The sequence below is a fragment of the Varroa jacobsoni genome, unplaced genomic scaffold (genome assembly GCF_002532875.2).
Source record: "Varroa jacobsoni isolate VJ856 unplaced genomic scaffold, vjacob_1.0 scaffold_727, whole genome shotgun sequence".
In the NCBI taxonomy this organism is placed as follows: Eukaryota; Metazoa; Arthropoda; class Arachnida; order Mesostigmata; family Varroidae; genus Varroa; species Varroa jacobsoni.
The window spans coordinates 50,376-78,122 of NW_019213629.1; the positions used below are offsets into that span (position 1 = coordinate 50,376).

Sequence of the window (27,747 nt, forward strand, 5' to 3'; positions counted from 1 at the left end):
TTCAAAGGGCAAAAAGTGTTTATCACATGGTATTAGAAGCATGTGCGAAGTGGATTTGCACGTCATGTAGCATTGCCCTACTGACAAAACCAGCATCCTAGAGGTCACGTCACAGACACAGTTCGAGCTTCGCTTATTCAGCACATCGAGCAAATGTCCAGTACATTTTCCAGTGAGTATCCACTTGCTACAGTCTGAGAAATGATAACTATGTCATAGTGTGATACATGACCATATATATATGGTTTAAACTGGCGATTCCAGGTCCCGAACTGTTCCCTACTGCCGCCGTAATTGCTGCAAGGATTTTCATCTTTTTAGATCGGAGTAGGTGAAATATCCTAAGTTCCAGAGCGAGCTAAATGGAATTAGGTATGAGAACTGGTTTAATCCTTCCCGCCATAGTGCGTACGATAACTTACGAAGTCTTAAGAGAGAAGTCTTATAGTCAGTTTATATTTTGAAAAAGATAACATTATTGATTGGGTGGTAAACTTCACTTCTTATAAGCGTTCAATCTATCATAGGATTCAAGTTGGTGGGAGTTTGTAGCCCTGTTGTTGTGTTTTGAAAAAGACCAAAGATTACATAAATACACTTGAGCTCTTATAAATAGATTATATAAAATAACTAAATATACTATTACGCGTAATTTACTTTGTGTTTCTAAGGGATAAGACTACCTTCTCCTGTCAGAACATTTCATTAGACAAAATACTGTACTATCTTTAAATAATTATACCTACTTAGAAGCATATAGAAACATGGAGATCGAACCGGAATTCGTTTCTCTCATATTCGCTTTAGCATGACATATATGTATTTTATTGGTAACATCAAGATGACACAATGGAAAATGAGCTTTGTTTCGAGGGACCGACTGGATAGCCCTCTCATACGGGATACTCGAAAGTTTAGAAGAAGGTGAGTGCCTAACTGAGAGACAATCATCTGGTGATGGATGGTAGATTTTTAAACATATTTATTAAGGTCTTTAAACATATTTATCGCATTCTATTGTTTACTTTCTTGAAACAGGCCTAATTATCCTGCTGAGTCATATAGCAAGGAAGGGAGGCCTCTCCTATATAGCTATAGCTATTGAATAAACTTTCGACCTATGCACACATCTCCTAGGCTAGGTCAATCAACATCGTAATTTCAAAGTGCTAGTGAATATAAGAGACTGCGCGTAAGGGATTCATCGAGAAGACAAAGTGTATAGGACGTGTACAGATTAATGTACTAGCCACGATTTTAAGATATTAATCATAGGTAAAACTATGATACACGCCGGAGATGTGCGCATAAGTTAAAAGTTTGAATGAGAAATATGGAGTCGAAAACTTATTCAGTGGCTACAGCTTATGAAGTCATCACTTTTGTCGAGACGACATCGTTTCTCTTCTAAAGTTAACCATTCAAGAAGATCAGTGCAATATACGTCAATTAATCGCGGTTCTTTGATTGTTAATCGTGTCTTGATAACTGTAAAAAATTTTTAAATCGGGTTGATATAAGGGTACTTTAGATGAAGCTTATAAATATAATATATAATATACATTAGTCCATAAAGCTGTTTCCAGCTCTATAAAATTGTCTTTCAGGTGAAGCGTGTCATGCGCTTTGAAATACCGCCGGATGATATGTGACAGGTAATTACGACCCATGTTCAGTTTTATAACATTTTATGTATAAGATATCTAATACTCACTTTGTAAACCCTTAAATCATTGCTATTTGCCATCGATACATTTTATTTATTCTAGGAACGTATGCCGTTTGCGTATTAGTCCAGGACCAACTCCAAGAGCTCACATCAACGATTTGAAAATGCAGAGGAGACTGAGGCATTTCTCTATTTTTCGTCGTCTTCATGAAGTGTTTCAAAAGCAACAATTTGATAATATTAATAAACGTAATGCTTAATTTTTATGAAAATGAATAGAATTGCACGTACAAAAAATAGAAATCGGAGCTTGCAAGATCGATATGACAAGGTAAATTGCCTTAAATTATTCTCATGATTTAAACGAATGATTTATTAAATCAACGAGCAGAGAACTGACCTTGCAAAAAAATTCTTCTATCCTTTGTTCTCGTCACTGTCAATGCCAGTATATCAATATTGTTCATGGCTGAAAAAACAAGTTTTATGTACGGAACTGTATTTTATAATGGAAATCAATAGAAATAAAGAAGCCTTTGGAGCTGTAAGCACCACTGTCCTGGTTGACTGCAAGACGATGCAGATCAACCTCCATACACGCGGTGCACAATAACCTGCGAAGCTATTAATAATCTAACCTAACCCTTTTAATCGCCTCTATTTTAAGAGGCCGGCCACTTTCTTTAAAGGCTTCCGCTGGCCATGATTGTGGCCGTTGTCAGCGGTGCTTCAGCAGGCGCTATGGATTCGGCTTAAGCTATAAGGCCTTCTACTCGTACCTTAGCACGAATGCCCATGGCCCCTAGTGACACTTTTTATCCTCTTTCTAACTGTTCCATTCGTTACCTCTGGTTTTTGTAATATTCTTAGCACCATTTTTGTTGAACAAATTAATTGAAACTTCATGCATCTTTAAGTAGTGATAAGAGTTTACAGTAGCTATAGTCCATTCTCGACGCGACTACTCAGAGAACAGGCTTTTCTACTTTAAGATCCAACTAACTACATTCTAACAATATTGTAGCATACGTGTTCTCCATGATAATATCATTCGGTCAGGTTGAGTTAAATGTGAACTCTAAGCCTTTGCCCGTCGACACTTTCTACAGTTAGTTATAACCCTAGTTAAAGGGGTGTAGTAAGTAATGTGCACAATAACATTGAAGACGATTAAATTTAAAGAAACCATTAAATTTAGGATGAACTGAGCTTGAATAATCTATATATAAAGCGACAGTGACTGCATTGTAGTGACTTCGCCAATTACAAACCTCTAACGAAAATATCTAACATAGTTAAAGAAAAAAAAAAAATCGATATAAAAGTATTGCCTCGTTTATCCACGTAATGCCTTGTACTGGATTACAAAGCAGTTACTACGCACCCCTCACATGCTTAAGCTGTTGCCTAGAGACGCCAGTTCTCTTCCATTTCGAAACGCAGGAGAAAGGCAACGCCTATCGAAGCTCTCAGCTGTTTCAGGCCTGTAGCTGACATTAGAAGTTTGTGTTGGATCGAACGTATGCAGCACCGATTAAATTACAAAGATATTGACAGAATATTTGGTTCTGTGTGTTCACGATTAAGGATATTAAAGTGAATCATTTTGGACCTAAGTAAATTTAGAAAAGAAAAACAGTGCTTCGTATAGTTTTGTTTGAAAATGTACAAAGTCCCTCTTTATAACGGAGTGACAACAAATTGTTCGCCCGTCGAGTCTAATGCATCGCTTAACAAGGGCAAGTTGGCTGTATATGATTTTTAGTTATACACAAAAGTTGTTCAAACTTGCACCCCTTACTTCTTGTTTCACAGCATGTTTTGTGAGTCAATTCTCTTTTTTTTTTTTCCAATATGTACGGTAGTTATGAAACACCAGTATCGAATAGATATAATGATATTATGACCAAACATCCTTAGTATGTGAGCATCCGAGAACACATAAATTATTACGTATAGAATTGAATTGATTTTCTAAAGATGGGCGAAATAGATTACAAAGGAAGTGTTCTTTGGGTGGCCAAAGAAGATTTTAAAACTTATAGTAAATTATTCTGATGTAAAATCATTACAAGCTGTAAAAAGTCAGAGACACGAACGTTTTAAGTGACTCGCAAATCCTTCACGGTTAATATGTAAAAGATTATCGTTATTCTCTGGGTCGATCTAAAACAAAAAAAAAAAAAAGAAACAACAAGCGTGTTTAGTTTCTACGTGCTTATTAAAGGTATATTATTGTTGTTAAGCTTTATTCATTAAAATTATTATTATTAGTTCTTCGGTATTCGAAACGATATAACAGAATAGTGAATACTATTAACTAAGGTAAGCTAACTTGCGCGTGGTGAAGAATCAAAAACGGAACTGACGGAACGAAAGTCCTAAATTACTTCATAGTAGTACATGGGGGTAATTTTTCTTAGTCCAAGACTCGCTTGTCCTTTGCAGACGCGCCCTTATCGATTTAGCTGCACAGGAACCGTTGTGGTCGGACCGTAACTGATACGACACCTATGGCCAAACTGCTTTTGTTTGGTTGGCAGATTTTGTGGTTGTGCTATGGAGTTTCTACACTGGACTTTTTCATATTTGCGTTGCAGTATCCAGTTGGATATTGTAAAGTTACAGTCAAGTATGAATTTTCTCATGCAGATACTTTAAACTTGACATATGCTTTTACGTTAAAGATCCCCTTAGAAATGTGTTATCGTTTTAACTTAAAGTAAAGCAAAATGCGTTATTGAGCAACCTACAGATCAAAAAATGGCATCGTATTGGTGGCTAGCTGAAGATTACAATAGAACTGATCAGACAAACAAACTAGAGCTTAAACGCTTCGACGAAACCCAAGTGAGACCTCCTTAGTGTCTACTTTATATACCTTTAAATAAATTTTACTATATCAAGTATATATCAAATAAATATCTATAATGTTTAAGATACTTAAAAATATCTTTAGATAGAGACAGTTTAAAATAGAAGGTGCTTTCGCGGAATCAATCAACTTTAAAACACTATGTGTCGATCTCCAAGATGTACCATAGCAATTCTGTATTTCAGCACTGAACTTATTTTAATATACAATGCTTGTCTTCTTATAAAACGCACTATTCTCGTACATTATTCGTTTCTACATCTTGTGAGGTTTGAATATTGATATATGTTGCTCTCTATATGACAGGAATAGGTGTCGTGAGCATAACATGCGAGAACACTTTACAATTCATGGTCTTTGGCCGGGGTCGACGGCACCACATGCTAAGACTGAAAATTGTCATTCCTATGAACACTTCAATGTAGGAGATCTTACTCCAATACGCAGTAAGTTTAATTTGGTCTCGGGTAGCAAACTCAACTCGTTTGAGGGGTTAGTTAAGTTTGTTTAAGTGGATCAAAGCAAATATAAATCCTCTAACAATAATAAGCCAAAGTGATGGCTGGGTAATAATACATACTGTGCTTCTTGGAAATAATTTTCTAAGCAACATTTTCGGCGTAATTCTAAAATTTATGCACGAAATTTTTTCTTTAAAACACGTTCCTTCCGTGTGAATTCGTAGTTTTTTTTTGCAATGAATTTTGTCTAATTGATGTAGACATAGAATTGATAAAGGTAAGTGCGGGCATGGGCGGGGCTCAGAAATTTAAATACGATACGGCGTGGCCTGGGCCTTTGACACGTACCTGTCTTACTGCATTGCCATTCTGTCGCTTGTATCGCTGCGAAACGGCGTCACAGGTTTGGTGGAAAAAATCTTGGATATATTCAGTAAGATCCATTCTGGTTAGATTTCTAATGGGGCAAGTCTTCAGTTTTATAGCAAAAAATAGGTGATCCCGAGGATGCGTTCACATAAAATAAATAATTAAGAATACTATACAAAGAAAAAAGCGATTATTTGTTTAGATTTTTGAGTCTCCAATTATCATTGGGTTTTCAGCTCGTCTGGAAGAGATATGGCCATCAATGAAGTCTCACAATCCTGTACAGTTTTGGGCCCATGAGTGGAAAAAGCATGGCACTTGTGGTGTCTCGGTTCCTGGGCTTACCGGATTTTTAAGGTTAGTCAGTTGAGCTCCATTGTACGAATGGGGAGATTGGAGTAGAGAAATAGAGTACTAAATGTCGTGGCTACAAATGCCATTATGGATGCATAAATGCATGTTTCAACCTTCAAGCCTGTTACCGTCGCTAAGCCCGGCGTCAGGAACCGCTATATTTTAAGCACGATATTATTATCATAAGGCAAGACGCGCGAATTTACAAACAGGCAAGTCTATATATCTAATTATAAAGGTAAGTATATTGATATGATTTTGTTCAACGTATTTTGTTAGCATGCATTACAGGCTCCGCTATAAGTCAGTCAACTGTCGTGGCAATTATTATCAAGGGCCTTAATTTAGAATCGCCAGTTAAAGAATCCCATGAGGCATTTACATGGTCCTTTCTTGTAGAAAAACACACTTACGGATTCTTTCACAAATGTGTACCACATTTAGCCCAGATATAGCATGAAGAATTAGTTTGTTTGTTATATTATAGAGATATTCTGGAGAGGCAATAAATTGCTTGGTGCATTCCGGATTGTGTGTTGTCTCTGAACGAGATAACGCAGCCCAATAGTAATCAAGCCCATATTCTTTAACCTTTCTTTTATAACCTTTTCTATGTTTTTTGTTTTTTTAATTTCACTTCCTATATGTAGCGGTGTGGGTTGAAGCAAAGAGCGAAAATTACTCATGACAAAATATTCTGAAGGGCATCAAACTTTGGCAAAAAGCACACAGACTTTAAAAAAAAAACTATCACTATGTAACGCTATCTGTTTTCTACTTTTTCATGCATTTTTAGTTTCTTCAACACGACGTTGGCATTGTATGAACGCTTCAACCTGACCCAGTTCCTCGAAAATGACGACATCTTGCCGTCAACAGCAACTTCTTACGCTGTCGCGGATGTCCAGCACGCCCTCAAGAACGATCTCTATTCAAAGGTAAAAATACAGTTTTATTAATATTAAGGTAAAATAGATTGGGTAAAATGAGATTTGCCAACCAGCGTGTTAAACTCGTACACAAAGGCGGCCTTAATGGGATTTCCTGCACGATGAAACACAAGTTACGTTGATATTATTCCTAACAACGTATTGAAATCCATTAACAAAACGGTACGAGTAGTTCACATATAACATTATTCTATTCGGTCTCGACTGATTTATGATCGTGTATTAAGTTATAAGGCGTTAAATAAATATAGGTTTACGTTGAAGTATTCCCAAACAAGCGTATTTTCCTTTAAAACGGCTATATTGTATTTCTAAACAGTTTAACTAGAAATGTAGCCTATATCCTTGGAACTATACTAATATGAATAATAAAGAATGATAATGAAGAATAAGCTACTTTTTGCTCTAAACCTGCTTCCGGTCCGTTCTTTCAAGAACGGACCGGAAGTAGGTTTAGAGGAGTGATCTTTCTTTCAGGCGGTGGGTTACACCAGAGCCGACTTCGTAACTCTAACACCGATCTATTTATAATTGTATTTTCTATAGAAACGTAGTGTATTACGATTTGAAATTAATACTGATGTACAACTTGGCGTGATTCAATGTCCGTGAGCTATACTTTGGTAAAATGATATATTTTGTACTTCCAGGTTGATTTAGTGTGTGATCAAGCTAACAGTTTCGAGTACCCTGTACTCACGGAAGTACATCTTTGTCTCAATTTGGATCTTCAACCTATTGACTGCCCCTACAAAAAAGAACGTTGTGGAAAGGATAGGATGTTTTTGCTGCCCCTTAAGGATGATGATCGCGTTCCAGGAACCATCAGCGGGGCGCAAGACAGCCCCTATAGGAAAAAATCGATGAGCGACTTCTCCACGTTCGGAGCTCATATTATCGTTGCGATATTAGCAGCGCTGCATATCACCAGGCCTCGAGTGCTGCCCTGATCCGGGATTTGGTGTTTCTTAGATCGCGAACGACCTTTTTTCAACTTAACAAGCGATATAATGACAGCAAAGAGGAACTAGTTATTATTAGGCTCGCCTGTTATACTTGGGCAAGCGAATTATCCGGGTTTCAACAACTTACTTACTTATACTTATTCAACAACAGGTTTTGATCGATTCTTGAAGGTTGAGCTGGATTTTCCAAATCCGATGCAATCACTCTTTAGGTGTATTTGAAAAATAATAGCAACCTGAAATCCAGCTGTATTAAATATCTCTAGAAATCTTTTAACTGTGTCAAAGAGGATCAAGTGGTTCGACGCATGTGCTGTGCTTTTAAGAAGAGATCCTGAATTATAGGAACTTTTTAAATTTTAGCTGCAGGTTCTAAAACTAGTTCACTGATATAAAGATCATAGTAATTTCTCTACTTATCAACTGGAATAAGATTTAACCACTAACTTCTGCCACCGACAAAAAGCGCCTACTACATTGCAGCAAGCTTACAACACACAATGAAGTTCAACGAGAATGTGCGATTTTATTGTCGGAATAAACGTCTGGATTAACAATAGGATTTGGCGTAGGTAGTTTTTTTTTTTTGAAAAACATGTATTGTACGCAAACAATTAGGCGTATTAAGTGTCATTAACAGTAAAACCCTTGAAATTGAATTGTTGTTTTTGCAAGAGTGTTTTTTTGATAGTGACCTGAACTTCTCTCATGACGATTAGTATCTGCAGTATACTCTCATGCCTCGCCAGACGCCATTCAATTTTATTTTTGCTAGAAATAAATACATCTGAGTTCTAGATTTCTTTCTATCTTTGCACTGTATTTATTTCTCGAACAAGTTACGCAACGTTCTAACTTCCTGAAGGGATTTTTTTGTCTGTATACGTGAGAATGATGTGGTTAAGAAAGAATACATAGTGTCTTTCAATTCAATAGGTTCAGCCGATAACTGTCGTTGCATAAATTGATTGAATCTTCCGTTAATTTTGCTAAGAGATAATAAATATCAAGGTATTAAGTTAAGACAACTACATCTTGTCCCCCTATATGTATAAGCTTGAGCTATTTGTGTAATGGTGAATCTATTACTCAATTTCCTTTTTATTTTTTTCTGTTACGCCAAATCGTGTAATATCATAGTTTATCGACTGAGGTAGCATTCGATTACAGGCTATTGTTCGCAAACACCATTGAACGGTTATTGGGGACGCCAGAAATCCTACAACGACTGGTTAGAAATAGAACATTCGTTGATGACGAAGCCTTAACGGGAGATTTCTCTGCCGATGTGAAATATAGTATGAGAGCCTTAAACGAAATGCTTTACAGTAGGTAAGGCACAGCAACAAAGACCTTCTAATTGGTGCACAGGTTGAAGGTGTTAAGTGAGGAAAAAGCGGGTTACTCAGTGCCTTGTCCGCCTATCAGGAAGATTGTCTTTGCATTTCATTGCTTATGAGGATGCGTAAGTAAATATTTACAGATGGTTATAAACTTGCGGTTCTTATTCTTGCCTCTTACGCTACACCATGTAATAGCTAGGGCGATCCGATGCATGCCTATTTTAAACCACTAAGCTCAATTTCAATATTGCAACACTGCTAAACTTAGAACTCTTCTATTTTAAGTACCTTTAACATGGAAACGTGCTAATTTCTCTATCCGAGGTACTAACTTGTCGCAAGTTGGCAAAACATTCGTACGTTGATATGGCCACCGCGACAGGATATCACAGGAATAGACAGTAAATTGTATCAATAATAATTGAATATTTTTGTTGCAATAATCAGACTAAGAACGTACCTTCCCATTCATATACATTGAACATATGTCAATTATATTGAATGCTGACTTTTGCATTTTGCCAAGGAAGGCTGAAATTGTCAGCGTGAAACCGCACTCGATCTACCTGTACTCTTTACCGTACTCCATGATAGATCTTAGAATGTCACGCACGATGAGTACTACACCACAACAATATAAAAGCAACAGGCTAAGCGGAAGTAATAACAATTATAATGGATTGTTCCATGCTCCCGCAATCAGGCATCTTCTGTTTAGGCCTTCTGTTTCGTTCGCGCTCAGCGTTGTCAAAACGAAATTTCATCGTGCATTATGACGACTCTCGTCTGGACGACATAGTGCTTCAGATTGAGCATAAATAAAAACACAATTGTTCTGTATAATGGTGTGTGTTGTTTATTTTCTATGCTTAGTAACAATAACAGTGTCGGAGTCGATAGCTCTTTCATTTCGGCTTAGCGCGTTACCGAAGCAATTTTCCGTTACAACATTCGCGACTATTATCGCATAACTACCGTACATTGTCGCAGTCAACCGCGTCCGTATCAACTTCAACTTTTCGAAGCAATGCAAGTTCCTATATCGTATTTTAGCTGTTGCGGAGCAGTTTTTTTCATATCTTTTATACATAACATGTCGTTTTACAGAATGCTTTCGGAGGTAAACAACAGCCGATAGTGTTTAATGAATGTTACATCACCAATTTATGAACACCTCTTCATCGTTTTCACCGCTCAGTTCGGCCCGTCATGTTCGTTCCTTTTTTTTTTTTCTTTTCACAATCTTTTGAACACGCACAAAGCGAATGACCGAGTTAGAATTTTTGCCTAGTAAAGACATGAGCTCCAATATACGACGCGCTTGAGCGAGGTCTCTCTTTTTAGTCATACTTTGCTGGTCAGAAATATCGACAACAGCGCATATCCGAACCGATTGCGGTTCCTTTTAAAATTTTTCCTTACATCATGGAAATCATGGAAAATGAAATAGATTTATACGAAAAAAAGCTTTCGCTACGAAACCGATCATCATTGATTATGACAGTTGCAGTCCTAATGGAACACTTACAAAACATATTCTAATCACAAACATGGAACCGATTATAGTCATCAATTCAGAGTGTTATCTCAACACGCCATTATGTCACAGTTTCTAGGCCTGTTTGGCATACTCAGCTGTGTAGTAGTACCGTAATCAGAGCTTTATATCGCTAAGATTGCCAGTATAGAAAATTAGCATATATTTTCCTTGCTGAATATCTTTTTCGTTACGATCTGATCACATACACTAGATAAACTGTGAAGTACCTAGCTTATAACCGTAGCTGTGCTTGTCCCGAGTTGTTATTGTAAGAAATTAATGTTAAATCAATCGGTTACAAAAATTAAACAATCAAAGTGGTTATTTTTATAGGAAAATTTTCCAATGTTAAGAGGTTGCTTACAAAAGCAATGGACAAATCCTATTTGTTTATGAGGGCCTTTGAGCTGAGTTTCATTAAACCACGTGACAGCTGAAGCTGCGTGGTAGTTCACAGACAGATAGCCATACACAAGCCACTGGCAAATAGGAACCCTTATCTACATCGGTACTAACTGCGTCGTACACACTTCTACTGCTGTAAAGTAGAGAGAGAAATACTGAAAATTGTTATATCTGTAACAATTATTACAATGTTCGTACCATCTTTCTACCAGGATCAGTTACATAAATAACTCCCGAGTTCCAAATGGATCGCAATTATTTGTTAGTTTCAATCAAATCACTGACTTTCTTGGAGGTTACATTGAAATACTAAATAGAACAATAAAAGTAGAACACGAAAGTTTATTTCTAACTACGAACGTAGAACTGTTATTGATACATGCTGGTCTTATCGGCAACACCGATGATTCAAATAAATACCGACCTACCCTGCCAGTAAATAAACCTAGTCAGGGTTTATCGTAAGTCGTTTTCGGCGGGCGATCGCACAAGGGTTAGGCGACTCATAGCACTTTGGAAAAAGTTTAGAACTTAGATGCTCAGTCCAGTTGTTCGTGTTGTCGGAATTCATTAGACCCATAAATGCTGGCGACATTATGTGAAGGTGATAATATCGAACCTTTTATTGACAACTTTCGCGATATTGTCTATTTGCGTATTGTAGTCAACAGGAGATGTTGAATTCGATGATCAACACAAGCTTCTTATGCCCATCTGTCTGTTGTTGTCACTTATATATCAGTAATTCGTAGATTTGCTTAGCTAGCTAGCTAGGTACAACAACGCATATTTGGTCACATTATAAAAAATTCCTTGTGCATTTGAAGTCAGCGATAGAGTACGCTGACCTAACTTCGAAATGCGCCACGAGTAGCCACAACATTGGCGCATAGCGATCCTCCTCTCAAATAAAAGTCAAGATCTTTACTTGACCCTATTTAGTTATAATGTCTTTCGACTAATTAATTGATTACTTATTGTGATTACTGATTAAAGATACCGTTTTGTATCTTGCTTTTGCTCTATCTCTATTTATCTTGTACTTGTTTTTAGTATGAGGATTTGTTTAACAAGCAGAATGCCCTAATTCGAGAAACATTAAATTTTTTATAAATTCAAATTTCATCATCGCTTTAGAATCTAGCTCGAGCCAGAGTCAACATGGCTTTCGTTCGAGTCTCGTAGAACAAAGTACCCCGTATCGTCGCAGCATGGAAGGTCGGGCGTACTAATCTTTCGAAAGCCAGCTTTAGATGTGTATAATAACAATAACAACAACAACGCCAACAACGAGTACCGCTTCTATCTCAACGTTGCAATAGCAATAATACGATCTTTTACTAACATCCATAATCGATATTTCGCTCCTGTTTTACTCATCATTCACTATTTTTTCTCTTTTTACTGACTCGTATCATGTCTGTCTGTTCTTATTCTATTCATAAGTAGTTGTATATAGGTGAATTGCAAGGGTGATGGCCTTCATGACCTTCTGAGAGTACTGGCAGGCTTATTCCGCCGAAACCTCATTATCAGCTTCAAGTATCTCCACTCCTTCTGAAAGATAATAAAACAAATTCTGAACACATTAGTATAGACTGAGTTAGTTCATGATACCGGAAGATATAAAGAGATCCGACAAAATAAAGAGATGCTTTCAGAGGTCCAACGAAGCGTATAACTTATCAGAGGCGACGGGAGTCCGCTAGGATTGACGATAGGCGAGCCTAATACCCCATCGACTTCAATGGAAGCCTTCCAAGGAGCCGTTTGCTACAAAATAGGGAAGGCTCTACACACCTTTCAACGTTTCAAAAAACTCAGCACACACAGGCAAACGATTAGAAAATGCTCATGGTCACGTTGGTTCCAAGCAAAAGAAAAGTAGCGTGTCGCCCCCATCAAAAGGGTGCGATAATAATGGTCTAGTAAGCAGAATAACTTAACGTATAATCCAGGGTGCTGCCCCTCATTCGAACGTTGGTCCAGTCATTATGATCATACCGTTCAGACTGATATTTCACGGTGAAATGATAACGTGGAACTCGGACTCATTGTACCGAAATTTCTACGCTTATTAACACCTTGTGACATACCGAAAAGACCGACGGATGACGAAAACCTGGTATATCAAGAAAGAGAAAAGGCATTTGACGTTGTCAATATAATGGAATCCAGCGAGACAAAGATTGCTGAATTTAGTGATTTTACCATCAAGATAAGTGGAAACGTGGCAGCTCCGTTTAAGTACAGGAGCCTACTCACACTAATAATAATAGGTGAAACAAATACGAACGCTTTCTTATGGAAGCCAAACATAAAGCCTTTCGGAAAATACCGGTCACGCGAAAAGGGCCTTGCTCGTACAAGGAGTATCTATATAATTACGGACGACGCCTTATCCTACTGACAGATCATCGATCATTATTTTTGGATAAAATTCGGAATTCCTATCCATTCTGCTGCAAAGATGACCAACGGTTCTAGCTTAAAACTCGAACATGTGTATACAAATACAGTAAACATTCATTAAGCGGATGTCTAATTAAGTGAACACTGATTCGTGGAGTTTATTGCGCTTTCTCATGCTGCGAAGGAGGACCACAGACGACGCTGCAATATGACGATACGAAAAAGCGCTAACTTGTACGTATGGCGACCACTGGCCTGACAAAATTTCATGTAAGGTTCACCGGTGCATTTTGCCAATTGAAGGAATCAGTTTCAGTCATCAAGATATGCAGATCTCGCTGAATTGCTCAATAACAAAATATATTTCGATATCGTTGATGTTCCAAGGTATGAAATCAATAGCAACTTTTAGTACTGATATGTTAAAGCGCGCCATAATTTAAATATCAGGTGAACGAACTCGAGGAAAGACTTCAATACACTCTTGCTGTAATATATGCTGTTGAGCACACATGTTGTAAACACAGGAAACTTTCAGTTAAGATGCTTGGAAGATAAATTTTTCACTCTTCAGTTACTGGCTTTGTGAAGCTTCAGGTAACAGGAAGACTAAAGAAGCATGTAAATTTCGATTGGTGACCCTTTTTATATCGGTAACTATCGAAATCAGCATAGCGAAATTTGGGCAAAAAAAACTAGTTGAAACGTTGAAGGAGTCCATTGTCCATACTGGTAGAATGAATGACACGGACAAGGTATTTGAAGCGAATCCATTCACGATCTCCGATTGATATTTTCAGCTTGGTACCAACAAATACCACAACTTACCCTTCTGGGTCAACCGATATACGTGTTTAACTTAAAAACTCCATCTAGTCGTAATCTGGACACAAACCTAGGATTAGGATGATGTCTTTCGCTTAGAATTCTACAACCACCCATCAAACCATTGATCGTAGCAGTGGATAATGCTTACGTTAAGAAAAGAAGTGATATCGGAACGTATAAACGCAATAAAAAAATAATAGTTTACAGATAATACACCAGTTTAATTTTTTCCCCGCTTAAATAAAAAAAAAAAAGGTGCTCAAAATTATTTCCTAGATTTAGCTCTAATAGTACTCAGGACGTTCACACTACCCGCTCACAAATTAACGATTTCACATAAAATCGTTTGAAAGAATGATACCACAGTTTGAGGGTAAACATTATAGTTTTATTAAAATTAGCTTTTCCAATGAAAAAGACAATCATAATATAGCCTACTGAAAAACACTACGTCCATACAGAACAATTGACCCCTAATAACAAACGCTGTGTTTTACGTAATAATCGTCGTGAGTTAATATCCTTGGATTACTTACTAACCTTTACTATCCTTTGACGATTCAAGTGGAATCCAATCCAGAACACAGGTGGTCGAGATGTCAAGCACCAATCTGACGGAAGGTGTCTTTGCATAGCTTACTCCACTTGAGCCAGTTGTGAGCTCTAACTCCAGTACAGATTTGGGTTCTTGTTCAGCAGTACCTAGAAAAGGAATCAAGAATTCTCAGGCCTAGGAATCGAGAACAATCAACTATATAATCGCGAAGGCAAATCGACTATAACTAAAACCTAGAAAAATTATGATCTCTATGTAATATCAATCTCGACCTAAAAAGTTCTCTTAACAAACCCTGACAATATGCGCTGCTTGAAACTTTAGTCAGTAGGCATACCTGCTTTATCGGATTCGATGTGGCTTGTTTGTTTCAACAACGGAGACGATGTTGGACGCGTATTGAGAAGTTTGACAGCTTCATCAACAAAGTGGTTTGTTACACGTCTGCATCCGCTGATGTCAACTTTTGTAAGGGTTGGACAAAGTGATACAAGAGTAATTAGTCCCTCGTCGGTGATCATTGGGCAGCCACGAACTTCGAAACATTCAAGAGCTCCCTGAGTGGAAAGTGCACAAAGTCCAGCGTCGTTTACTTTATTGAGATAGGACGCCCTGAGTGTCGTCAAGTTCAAACACTGGCTCAGTGCACTGAAGGCTAGATTCGTCAGTCGGTGACAACGTGAAATGTCTAGAATTCGCAGGCGAGTACAGGCGCGTGCCAAGACACACACGACATCATCTGTCACTTCGGCATTTTCGGCCAGATAGGCTTCTTCTAATTGTTGCAGTTTTTGGAGCGCAGTACACAGACCCGTAGAGGTAAGATTCTTCAGCCCTTTTCCTTCGAGTTTGATTCTGCGAAATTTGATAATTTTTTATAAGCATCTTCCACTATATCTGGTTTTTCACCCCCAAAGAATATTGACAATGCAAGTAAACTGCTTCTAGTCACATACACTTTAATGTAAGAGATGAAAAAAGTACTATAATGCGCCTTTAGTTACAACACAGGCGCCTAAAAATTTGAAGCAAATAGAGAACTCTGTCACTCCCTATGCAAGGCAAGCTGTTATGGCATTCGCTGCAGATCTACTTATTACATTTTGATAGCGCGCAGGTTCGAACAGATGTAGTTGAGGTCTTTATCGCTAAGCTGAGTGACCGAGTTGAGGCTGAGGCTCTGAAGAAATGAGCACTTGGTAGCAAGTTTCACAAACCCCGAGTGCGTCACTCCCACGCAAGCATCTAGGATGACACAGCGAAGACGCTGACTGCTCATGTGAAAGCACTGGCCGGTTAGTTTTGATACCCCCGATAAATCGATGTGCTCTAAATGCTTACAGAGGTGGAACAGCCACCAAAGGCCCTTTTCGCCGATGTCGCGACACCCGGCAAGCTCGACCTGCGATTTGAGAATTAGACATTGTTACCGAAACGTTTAAATGTAACAAGTGAAGGCTCGGCCCTCGTGAAGCGAATAAAATAGTGCCGAGTAAATAAATCGTTTATTCTTACAGACATGATCTGATACATCTAATGATGCCATCTGTCAGTAGTAAAGTGCTGAGCTACCGCTATCTTTTTACTTAAATTGCTAATCGTACCTTGCGCAGATTAGGACATTTTTGCGCCACTTGCTGCAGCGACACGTTACTCAACGGTAGTCCCGACATGTTTAACTGCTCTAAATGAGGACATGTTTGCGCGACCTGTTCCGCAGCTTCTCCACCAGCCATAGTATGATTAACCATTGAGAGATCTACTCGTCTAAGAGAGTTTTTACAGCGCGTCAGCAAGGCTCGGAAGATGTCGATCGTTAACGCTAAAGTTGGTATCAGATAAGCAACTAATTAACCATGATGTACATGATACTGAACTTAGTTAATTCCACTGATTGTGTATATAGTTCTAAGTGAATCCTAGTTCTAAGTGAGAACTAAGAGAATCTAAGTGTATTTTGCCGAAGTTAAGCTATAGCTATTCCGATTGCAACAGCTGGAGAAGAAATCTTACGCTGCTTGGTTGTAAACGATTTAAGTGCAAATCCAATATCCTCCTCAGCACCCCATAACTTGAGAGCAAGTCGCTGCCAGCGTTTACATACGCGTTCCATTCGTACACGAGCGCGCCAATCCAATCGTGCCAATATGGCAGACATCACCTACAAAGCGGAAAATTAAACAAACATTGCATATAGAGATCGCAGGCACATTTATGAATCAAGCGAAGGGAAGGCTATGCAGTCGTATTTAGCAAATTTATTGCCATGTGTATGCCATGGTCTTCAGTACAAGTGAATGGGTGTGTAATGTAAACAAATTTGTTTTGTCTTACTTCATCGGGCATTTGATTAAGGTTTTCCACACTCATTACGGGTACGTAAATCGAGTCGTCATCAAGGCTCTCATCGATGCCATCAATCTCGTCCTGTTGTCAATTTTCACACAAAACACGAACAGAAACAGAAAGTACAGTGAGTTACCAGACAATCTACTTTGCTTACGGTGCATTCCGTTACAAGATTAAGAGTCAGTTTTTGGTACGCTTGGGGTGCTTCACGCTATTTCCCACTACAAAGAGGCTCTTTTTTCAAGTTTAGGTATCTATTTGGATACTCCACGTTTGGGTGTCTATACCCAAAACAACGATATTACGAAGGATTATGTACGAATGAACACTCGAGGCCCCTGCGACAAGCTGAGTTTCACTACGATATACAGAAATGCACCGCACCATTTATAGAAATCATGAAACAGACAAGTGACATTGAACCATTGTATATATAAATTGTGCAATAGAAGTACAGTTACTACCGATAAGTGTGACCTTAAGAAGCGGCCAAGCAAAACAGGTCACGTAGATGATCAATAATTTGCTTCCATAACAGTGGGTAGCCTACTATGTGAATTACATGTTCGTACCGTTTCTAAATACCTTAAAATAATTTAAAGCAGATTAAATTTGGAAAATTGAAGCTACTTATCCAACGAATCCCACCTTAAGACGTCGTTCTTTAGCCGCCAGTTGCCGCAATTTGAAAGTTCTTTTATCGCTGGCAGGCAGAATTCTCAGGGCACGCCCATCACACATGATGATTCCCTGACGCCCGGCCTCAAGCGCCCTGTCCGCTTCCTCCTTCTTGGAGAATGTCACAAACCCAAAGCCCCGCGACCAGCGTCGCTCCGCGTCCACGCATATCGTTACGTCTGTTACCCGTCCAAACTGCGTGAACAGTTCGCGCAGATCGGACTTCGTCGTCTAGAACAGTTTCGAGTAAGAAGAGCGTGAAAGTGAACGAACAAAATTAATAGCTTAGGCATTAATTTTGTTCGTTACAGGCATTATTGCCCACGCAGTGGGCATTAACTCAGAGAGTCTTCGGCTTTTAAAAAAAACTTGTTTGTTTGTAGCTTGTGTTTAGGTTGATTTATGAAGCTAAATCGCGGGATATAGTATTAGGGAAAGCCAGCTTGCGCCTTACTGCTTTCCTGTTCTCTTACCTTGGACGAGATGTTACCGATAAAAAGCTCCCTGTTGAGTAGCATGAAGTCGTCGTTTTCGCGAACCGAGTCAGCGTCTTCGTTAGGCGAATCAATCTCTCCATCATCATTATCCTCGCCTTCAGTCCAACTGTTTTCCCTCTCCTCGTGAAGACCGGCTTCGGAGCGGCGTCGCGGGTCAAAGAGGCGACACTTCCTAGGTGAGGGCGTCTTGCAGAGGCGCTCGCGCAAGGCCTGAGAAACAAGCATACATATCACAATGTCGCTATATATATAAATATTATGAAGGCTTTTGACAACACAAATACCAGAATCGAGATATATAATGCGTCGGTACCTGTTCGGAGAAGACCCAGTTTTCTCTAATAGGTGTGGAGACCGGTGTAGCTGGTAGGGAAGAGCGGTAGACGGCACCAGGTGGGAGACCTTCACCGAGCAGCACGGCATTAAGGCCCAGAAACGCGTCCTGGTGTAATTTCTGCAAATAGCGCAATCGATAAGCGTAGGAATACATTTCTCTGCCCTGCTTGTTTTCTAAGGTTGCGTCGCCGTTAGGGGGGCAAAGCGGGAATTTCAGCGCTGCGACGTCCGTGCCGGCAAGAGCTGCCCCACCTCCGAGCTGAGTTAAGGCTAATGAGAGTTGTGCAGGACTAAATGCACCGATCTCCTCGAGCCCTGTCTCGGAACGGGCCCGTGCACGCAACAAGCCAGCTTTCTGTAACAACAACAACAACAACAACACTTTTTTATCAAATAGTTTCGGTTCTGGTGCATGATGTATATTGCAATACTTAAAATTGGCCTCGCCCTCGTAAGCCCATACCTCATTGTTATTACAGTATCACTACCTCTAAGAACATCTATCGGTAGTCACTTGTTTGTTGACGTATATCATTGAGAAATTGTCCAAAAATTACTAGAATCCGTGCCAATTGCGTTTCACGATCTGCAGTGAAGTTATTAGTCGAAATAGCTTCTAACCATGTTTACGCAGGTAGCCACGTACGCAGTTACTCAGGCGGCACAGCTTTAAAAAAGACTTGTCAACAACGCGTACGTATCGTTATAGTTTTGTCCAAATGGTGAAGCGCACTATTCTTCATCTGAAGATATTCTGCGTTCGAAGTGAACTAATCCTGTAAGGTAAGCTATTTAAAAGTCTTTACTTACGAACCGGAGACTGTCAAACAAAAATACCGTAAGTTGAACACGGGTACAGCTCTACAAGAGAACGCGTAATTAACGTCAGAAATTTATGGTAGCTACTGCTATAAAAGCGGTGTGTGTTTAAATTTTTTTAAACTATTCTCTTTAAGCATTTAACCTTGTGATTGCATATCCGATTTATTGAGTCCCCCTGACAACTAATTTTAACTTAAAATACATGATAAAGACGTAAGTTTAGATATATAATTTAAATTGATTGAATCGCTTAAGCCAGAAATAAGGGCGCCAAAAATAACATAGAATTTAAATAACATATACCGTGATAGTGCTTCCTCAAAAATAACTCCATGGCTAGCCTGTTGGCTACTCATGGAGTAAACGGCAAAAATTCGGCAGATAGTACCGGTTAGATGTACCCAGATAGGTCAATTGCGTAAAGGTTCTCAACCCTAATAGGCACATATCGTTTTGTGGCAGGGGTTCACCATCTAAAGCAATACTTGACACAATGGCAATAGAAAAAAGTGGAAACATTATTTTACATAAATAGACACTGAAAACTTACTTTTCGACGTTCGATACGTCGATATGTCATTTCTAGTGACAGGAACGACTGTGCACAACAGTTTTGGCGATCAAATATGTCAATGTGCGACGACTTTAAGTTCCCTAGTCAGTTCTCTCACAGACGGCTATATTGTTTTTTTTTCCAAGCTTACTTTCCACAATAATAACACACCACTCAGACGCCCGGAAAATGCCACTGTACTATCCTCTAGTAAAAAGCTAAATAGCACTCGACGTTAAGTTAGCTTAAAAGAAGTTAGGTGTTTTAGCTGCGACTTTGTGTCGAGGTTTCATTCGTGGCTTACTACTGAGCTACGGCAACGATAAAGCAGGCAACTTTCGTCGCTGATTAGGACATTATGCGGCCAACGAAAAATGTCCATAAGCAGAAACGGAACACGCAGACTGGATTCCATGTGGACTGCACTCGCAATATGTAGAATCTACAATGAGACCCACATCATTGGCTAGTCAAAAAAAACAACCACATACCTAATCATTGGGCCCGTTACTACTCAGCCTGCGGCCTTCGGTCAGTCGACCAATGGTGGTAAATGCCATCCACAGCTGATAAAACAGCATCTTCTAGCTCATTCATATTTATTCAAATTCTATTGTGTAGAAGCTGATGGCTATTAACACATAGGAAATGAATAGCTAGCGCAGAATGGGGTCAATCGGCAATCAAATTACGGCGTTTGGTACTAAATGTACGTATAGAAAAATATGCCACCGCAGTTAAGTAAACGACCTTTGTAAAACCCAATTTGAAGTCTTTGAACGCTATACTTGTTATTTTGTATGCATTTACGCTACTAGTTCATTCGAAAATAGTTTACGATTGTCCAAGAAACAGAAGACTTAACTCCAACTAATTAAAGCTATTTTCGTGCATGTCCTTGTCGAGCAGATCTGGTCTCTTTTCGAACTAATCGGGTCTATGGTCCAATGAGCTGAACGTTCAGATTCGTGTATATGATTCTCTCTAGCGGCAATTGTCTTCGGAATAAGCTTGTGAGCTCGTTTATGTTGTCCTTAAGAAGCCGTCATGGTTCACCACAGAAGCCATTCTTCACAACGGTATACAATAATAAATAATAATATAAAAGAACGTGGGAACGTACTTCCCTGAAATACAAAAATTTCAGGAAGAGTCTAGAAAGAAGAAAACGAACTTCACGCACTGAATAAATTATACACTAATATTTCTAACGTGCTCAACATGGTTAAGTGCATGCACGTGTGGCGTTCTAGTGCGTTCCTGCTATTGTCGACTGGTAATCCTGTCCGATCTCCAACAAATACTGGATTTTACCCCATAGAGCATAAACTTTTTTATCACGTTGAATGATGTTGTAAATAAGGCCAAAAAGATCACTGAAACCGATACAAATCTGAGGACATCTCTAGCACGTGCCTGTGGGGTCTATAACTGAGTCGATTAGAAACATCTACAGCAGAAATCATATGATGATACTAATGATCTTGAATAAATTTGGCTAAAATAAGGCGAAAAAAGAAGAATAAGATCGCAACTAGGCACCTCGGATCCACTCTCTTCGCAACAATCCACGATACATTAAAAGGCGTGCAACGCTATTCTGAGCTTATTACGTCTATTTTAGACTACACTTAACCAAAAGGTAAAATTTCCATACCTATAGCGAGAATATTAGCAATGCTTAATTTTTAAGAGAGGTTTTAGCTTTAATTAAGCATCGGTTTAAAGTAACGGTTCAGCATACTATTATCAGTCTGCTGAAGGATTACCTTATTTAGCTCTAAATGATCTCGGAGAAACTTTGAAATGATCGAGTGAAAAGGGCGGAAGGCATCAATGTTTACCCACTGAGAATAAATAATTATACACACAACAAAGAACCAAATCATGGGTCACATAAATAAACGAAGTACACCCAAATAAGAATTTCTAATGTGATTTGTCTAAAACATTTTGAATGCGAGTCCTTACAACGTCAGGAGATGGCGGTTTCGGGGGTTTGCAACTCATCCCGAGAGGCTATGCAGATATGCCAATTTTATCAGTCGAGCATTCGACTTCGTGGGGGTCGATGAGGTAGACGAACAAGCCACGAAACATCATCCACAATAAATTACAAATATTTTTAATCTAATGCTTATAGCTAAATTTTCAACACACGAAGCCATCGATATGAAATGCTAGCATGACACCAGGGCTTCAAGTTAACAAGGCTTGTGCAAAACATCTACTGCTGCGTTTGTTCAAGGCACAATATGGTTGCACGATTCACCACTGGTCTTTTCTTTGAGCTGCTAGACCCAACTGAGTCATCGTCGTCGTCGTCGTCGTTGAGTGCATATAGTTCACCACAATAAACAAGCTGTTACTTCGTCGAAGTTACACCGGTGGCGCTCAGAGCGTTTCCGACGAATAAATGCTGGCAAGATGAACCAGGGTATCGTCTCTGACCATCTACAAACCCGTTCTAGACCGGTGGTGGCGGCGGCGGCGGCGGCGGCGGCGGCGGCGGATGCCGCAGTTGTTGTTGCGGCAGCATTAGATAAGGGGTTAGCGAAGAGTACCCTAACGTGTTTCCAGATGAATGCAGGAGTTACATAGAATTCGGATGATGGCGTGCACGTAGGCTCTAAACAACAAGTTGACCGTGTTTCCCGCGTCTACGTTGATCTCGCTCCAATGTCATGAATAACTATATAGTATGTAAATGGTTCAGAAATTCTTGCACGTACCTGTATGCAATGTTCGTCAAATTACCCAAGTTCGGAGACAATACGTATGTTGTTTTTCGTTTATCCTAAATATTTAAATAGCATAAATTGTAAGAAAAAAACAGGTGATAACAATGGTTTTCGAATAGCTATGTTCGGAACTACATTTGGAACTCACGTGGCAAACCCTGTAAGTGTTTGCGAATGACTGCATCATTAATGAATCTCTGATCACAAGGTCCCCTCTAGAGGCCCTTTTACTTGGCTGTGCGTAGACATTCTCGTTGTTTCGCTCGGTGTTATAGCATTCTGTACCGGCGCGACAAAGACTGCCTTCGGTTTCGGTTTTTCGATTTCGGTATTGGCTGTCAGGTATTAATCACTTGACCAAATTATTCCTTCTGTTTGAATCTTACTCATGCATCGAATGTTTTAGAATATGCTTCTATCGATTTCCAACGCCCTAACTTAACAACTTGTAGTGTAAAGTTAGAAAAAAAAAGCCACATTAAACTTTCAGCGTCTTCTAGGAGCAGTTATATGTGTTCAGCACTTAGTAGTCACGAAGCAATGTTTCATCGTTTATATTTCTTTTTTTGCTAACTAAATGTACCATTGATTTGTTTCAAAAGCAAGAGGTATTGGTCACAAATTGCGGGCCGTTGCCATGTTGCAGACATGTCATGCGTGACCCATTTTCGTTACGACTAAGCGTGCCATTGGCTGTTAGTGACCAAAGCAGCCGATGCTGGTCGGCTGGCTGGCTGGCTGGCTGGCTAAGGCGACTGACATTGCTGTGACCAGGGCTAAATATTTCCCGTTTCTTCACATTACTATTGCACGTGCTGTATCTACGCCGATAGTTGTGGAGAACGCGACCAGCCGAAATTTCTACTGGCTACTGCCGGTGCTGCTAGCGACGATAATAGACCGCGGTTACGTGGCAACGTGCGCCTCAGTACGGTAATGCATAAACGTGCTGAGGTAAGTAAATATAGTACCTGATTGTATGTCCCGAACACGGTTAGCAACAACTGTCGTCGGACTGCGATAAAGATCACCTTCACGACACTTTTAATCAGCACAGGGTGGACGTCGTCTCGACAAAATCACTTGTTCTTGACACGACTCGTATATATCGTGTAACAGACAGTAGATCTAACTGAAATATCGTCACTTTTACGTTGAGGAAGCTTTACGACTATAGTTATTGCCTAGGCTGGCATACTCTCAAAAGAGCCCCGCTACAAAGTGATATTCGAAAACCCTTAGTTGTCTTTTAGACATGTGCATGTGATCACGATACGTAGACTAATTGAAACTACGATTCTTCTTCAATCTTCTAGTGTCTTCCAAACTTATTTCTTAAACACTACGCGCATCTCCCAGATGTATACATGCCTTTTACTAAGTGGGCTGACTATCCATTTCAGTGCAATCTAAGCACCAACCAGGAACCATCGCTCTCGTGCATGAAATCTTTTATACTGGAACAGCTTTGCTGACGTCCGTTAACAAACTTTTTTGCGCTTCAATTACCGCATTGCACCGATATGATATGAATTATTCAACATTACTTGTATAACTTACTCGATGTCAGTACCGATACAGTAATATTGGCAATTCATTTTCATGTTTATTTATCTTTCAATACGTTCGGTGGTAGAAATATTAAAGGCGTTCACAAGTCGCAGTCGGGTAACCAGCTAAAGCATATAGAACAGTAATTTTTTAGTCCTATTAAAAAAAACAATAGATACCATCTTGAGTCTATATCGTGCACATTATACACTACCTAATATTGTTAGTTTCTAGTTGTTTTCCTCTAAACATTGAGGTCATCCACACATAATTCCATTCGGTTCCTACAAAGTACACTGAAGGAAATTAATACTGTTCATATCTATGATCTCCTCAACTATCTACTAACCTCGGACTGCAGTCATTCGAGAGAGACAGTTAAGAGAGGTTCTGCTCGTTAAAACGAATATGTGCAGTGCTAAAGCGAAATATCGCTTTGCTCTTCACCCTGCTCGTTCTCCCTGATGGCAAGTGGCAAATATATCCTCCAATCAAAGATGATTGCTACAGTTCTTATTGCTTGTCGGACAGCTTCGCTAAGCATGTATCGGCACTCGATACTGGGCCCGGATCTAACCTCGATTCTTGCCCAAACGACTTCAGATAGTCTCGCTTCTTCGCGCCTATCTACTAGAGGCCTCAGCGGATAGGTCTTCGCAACAAATAGGCTTTTATTGCTGTTACACCACTGTGCGTCAGGCTATCGCTGGAGACATGAACGCGCGCACACCCTCCGATTAACAACAGTGATTGCTACACCGTACCAATGTGGTGTTCGACACTGCAATACAATAGGGAACTTGCTGGCGCATCTGAACTGTTATAGAACACCCATAAACACAGCACAGAATTGACACCCTCTCATATGATAACCGTTTGCGCGGCAACAGCCACAGTTACTGATCTCCCTGTGAATCAGCAGTAGCCAGATGATGACAATATGTCTCTCTGCATATATAAAATGAGGATTTCAGCGGTACCGCAAAGTGTGGACACGATATACGTGGCCGTAGGGAAATAGTTTATTCGTTGCGGGGACTCTGTTACGCAGACACGCACTCACTAAAAACTGACGTAGTAGACTATAAGCGTACACGGTCCGAGACTATCGTCCGACAAACAGATAGACCAGATATCTAGTTGAATTACGATACAGTGGAACTATCATAGCAGAAACAGGTGGCGCTGTGGCTCCTGGAATACTCTGTTTGGGCAACGACACGCAACAGGAACTTCGTTATTATTTCTATTCACAAATGTGATTTGTTTGCTTTTGTTGTTATCGTTCCTCCTATCGAGCGAACACAAACTGAATGGCATCGATCGCTCACTACCGACCAAGAGAACTGCACCCCCAGTAGCAGTCTGTTGTTGTGCCTGATGGCGGCCATATTGAAAATTTCCCCACCAAGGTCATAGGATTTGGCGGCTTTAAGCCAGCTACAAAAAATAGCTTTAACAGGTATTCAGCAACGTTGGCTACTAAGTGTACGAGATTTTACTGTTTCACGAGGTTCAGAGTAGGTTTAAAAAAATATGTGGTTCTCCAGCATATCATGAGTAAAGGATGAACACGTTTGATTAAATGTGTACACTAAAATGCCGAAAGGCTTAGCTCAAAATAGCGGAGCATCCGTGAGCCGGTCATTGTTGCCAAAACATTGTTCCGTCGGGCTGAGAGCAACTGGGTGGACGGGTTCGTTCGTTTCCCGTTATCAAATAACTCTATATAATGTTTATCGGTTCTGTAGCATAAAATAATAATGAGAATAAAAAAAAAAGTGTCAGCTTTGCTCGAGTTGTTGTTTGGGCAGATACGATCAGATCTTAACTATTTTACAGTTTTATACTCAATAGGGTAACGTTGACGTAATCGCCGACTATGACCCCGAGATATAAACAACAGCTTGAGAGATAGTGCAAATAAACTTGTTTATGCGAAAACGCCAATTTCATTTGACTAAAACGAAATCCGAAAACGAAAAGCTGCTTTACTTGATATGGGATCAGGACCAAATAATCGATCAGCATGTGGGCCGTTCTATTTCAAACAGAAACGAATACTAGACTATTTAATGTAACTTGAAATATGGTCTATTTAAGTTACTGCGATTTTGCCTATTTTGGACAAATCAGTTTACCACATCAGCCCATTATCTCAAATACTGGGGTTGTTCAAGCCAGGTAATTATTTACCCACATACTTATATCTATTTTATTTTTATTTTATCTACACACCTGTGACACGAACTGTGCTGAATAAAGTATGCCTATTGCGACTATCTAACAGATTTCTCGGCTAGTTAGACTGACTATCTGATTGACTAGATCAACACTTCTACTCTAATGCTGTACTGTGTTAAATAAACATATCATCACACTCTTTTACCTGTCATTATTCGAGTCCCCGATTTGCTCTATTTGATGAAAAAATACCAACGAATCGATGCGTTATAGCGCCACTGAATCATAAAATATACATGTGTTTTGCTGTTTGACCGGATTTGGTACTCAAGCAAGCATAAGCCTCTATTACATTAACAGTTATTACTTACACAAATAACAGACTTTTGTTAATTTGGCCTTTAATAGCTTCCGTAGAGCTTGTTAACGATCCAGAAAATAAACTGTTATTGGCTACTATAATAGTGAAGAAAATGAAGCCTGCGATTTTCCATTAGTCAGTCATCCAGAATTCAAATCTGGGTTTAAAGATTGACTTATTATCTAGGCTGTTTTATCTGCTAGACTTAGAACTGCATAGCTGGCTACTTTTTGTCGTGAGGGATCATCACTTACTCGGCGGAGAGTTTTTTCGTAGATGAGTTTTTCCGTACTTTGATCAGCCGAATTATTACGCATTCGATACTTAGGGATTTAATAATACTATAATAGGATACTTAAGGATTTTAGTCAGGCCACTACAGGTGCGTTCACTTTGCGACTTAAACAAATAACTGTGATGCTTAAGTTTATCGCATATAATATCTAGAATCACACCTGATCTGTTGTCCGAATACACCTGTCACAGGATGACAGTCGCTCATATGGTTGGAAAGCGCTTTCTACAAACAGCTTTGTATCATTCGTGCACAGCTGTTTGTAGAAGCTATGGTATGACCCGCTCGCCTCGTGTTCTAAATTAATTTTATGTTTCGGCTTGAAGCTTGAAAAATTTAATATAATTTTTAGTCTAAATAAAACACTAGAATCGTTTTAAAGTGAGTCCGATTAGATTGTTCAAGTTGAATTGAAAATGGCGTTTGGTCTGAGAATCCGCATACATTCGTTGCATAAGGCAAATAAATACCAGTTTACAGAGTTTAACCATATCCGCCGATCAGAATACTAATCGTCTGAGTACAGCCTTAATTTTTGGATAAGATCCGCGTATAATCTGTAAAACCGTTTGCCGCAGAAGCTGCAAAAAGTATTGCTTCTGCTGTACTCGATGGTTATGCAAGACCGAATTGGTTACAGCTCTCTCTATCAA

At 39.3% G+C, this 27,747-nt stretch overlaps 2 protein-coding genes across 13 annotated transcripts; one reads left to right on the plus strand and one right to left on the minus strand.

The window, feature by feature from the left end:
• LOC111263026 (ribonuclease Oy) lies at nt 1-8,452 on the plus strand. 10 transcript variants are annotated; one of them, XM_022837755.2, is made up of 10 exons: nt 1-172; nt 265-372; nt 842-924; nt 1,608-1,655; nt 1,770-3,492; nt 4,118-4,301; nt 4,851-4,990; nt 5,611-5,731; nt 6,525-6,666; nt 7,329-8,452. In XM_022837755.2, the coding sequence occupies exons 6-10, from the start codon at nt 4,183-4,185 to the stop codon at nt 7,626-7,628; spliced, it is 822 nt and encodes a 273-aa protein (XP_022693490.1). In that variant the 5' UTR covers nt 1-172; nt 265-372; nt 842-924; nt 1,608-1,655; nt 1,770-3,492; nt 4,118-4,182; the 3' UTR covers nt 7,629-8,452. The 10 variants fall into 10 exon arrangements, 9 of the variants coding, with proteins under 9 accessions (XP_022693490.1, XP_086825556.1, XP_086825558.1 ...); XM_086969430.1 differs by having other exon boundaries at nt 3-172; nt 1,770-3,408; XM_086969432.1 differs by having other exon boundaries at nt 3-172; nt 265-327; nt 1,770-3,408.
• Nucleotides 8,453-9,816: 1,364 nt separating this feature from the next.
• On the minus strand, nt 9,817-27,070 carry LOC111263025 (uncharacterized). Of its 3 annotated transcripts, none has more exons than XM_022837750.2 (11): nt 27,054-27,070; nt 18,565-18,942; nt 18,228-18,461; nt 17,725-17,985; nt 17,062-17,154; nt 16,741-16,888; nt 16,332-16,549; nt 15,828-16,129; nt 15,065-15,582; nt 14,712-14,873; nt 9,817-12,485 (listed from the first exon to the last, which is right to left on the minus strand). In XM_022837750.2, exons 2-11 carry the CDS (start codon nt 18,739-18,741, stop codon nt 12,442-12,444), a joined length of 2,157 nt encoding a protein of 718 aa, XP_022693485.2. In that variant the 5' UTR covers nt 18,742-18,942; nt 27,054-27,070; the 3' UTR covers nt 9,817-12,441. The 3 variants fall into 3 exon arrangements, with proteins under 3 accessions (XP_022693485.2, XP_022693484.2, XP_022693486.1); XM_022837749.2 differs by having other exon boundaries at nt 9,817-12,488; XM_022837751.2 differs by lacking the exon at nt 27,054-27,070 and adding an exon at nt 21,934-22,257 and having other exon boundaries at nt 9,817-12,488.
• Nucleotides 27,071-27,747: the final 677 nt, after the last annotated feature.

What these genes read in the sequence shown, in the direction of transcription:
- LOC111263025 (XM_022837751.2), bottom strand. Translation starts at nt 21,972, where the DNA reads ATGAGTTGCAAACCCCCGAAACCGCCATCTCCTGACGTT. An exon ending in ATCGTTTACAACCAAGCAGC is followed by an intron (nt 16,550 to 16,740) that starts GTAAGATTTCTT and finishes TACCAACTTTAG; the next exon opens with CGTTAACGATCGACATCTTC. An exon ending in AATGTCCTAATCTGCGCAAG is followed by an intron (nt 16,130 to 16,331) that starts GTACGATTAGCA and finishes CTCAAATCGCAG; the next exon opens with GTCGAGCTTGCCGGGTGTCG.
- LOC111263026 (XM_022837755.2), top strand. Translation starts at nt 4,183, where the DNA reads ATGGCCAAACTGCTTTTGTTTGGTTGGCAGATTTTGTGGTTGTGCTAT. An exon ending in TATTGTAAAGTTACAGTCAA is followed by an intron (nt 4,302 to 4,850) that starts GTATGAATTTTC and finishes TCTATATGACAG; the next exon opens with GAATAGGTGTCGTGAGCATA. An exon ending in GGGCTTACCGGATTTTTAAG is followed by an intron (nt 5,732 to 6,524) that starts GTTAGTCAGTTG and finishes ATGCATTTTTAG; the next exon opens with TTTCTTCAACACGACGTTGG.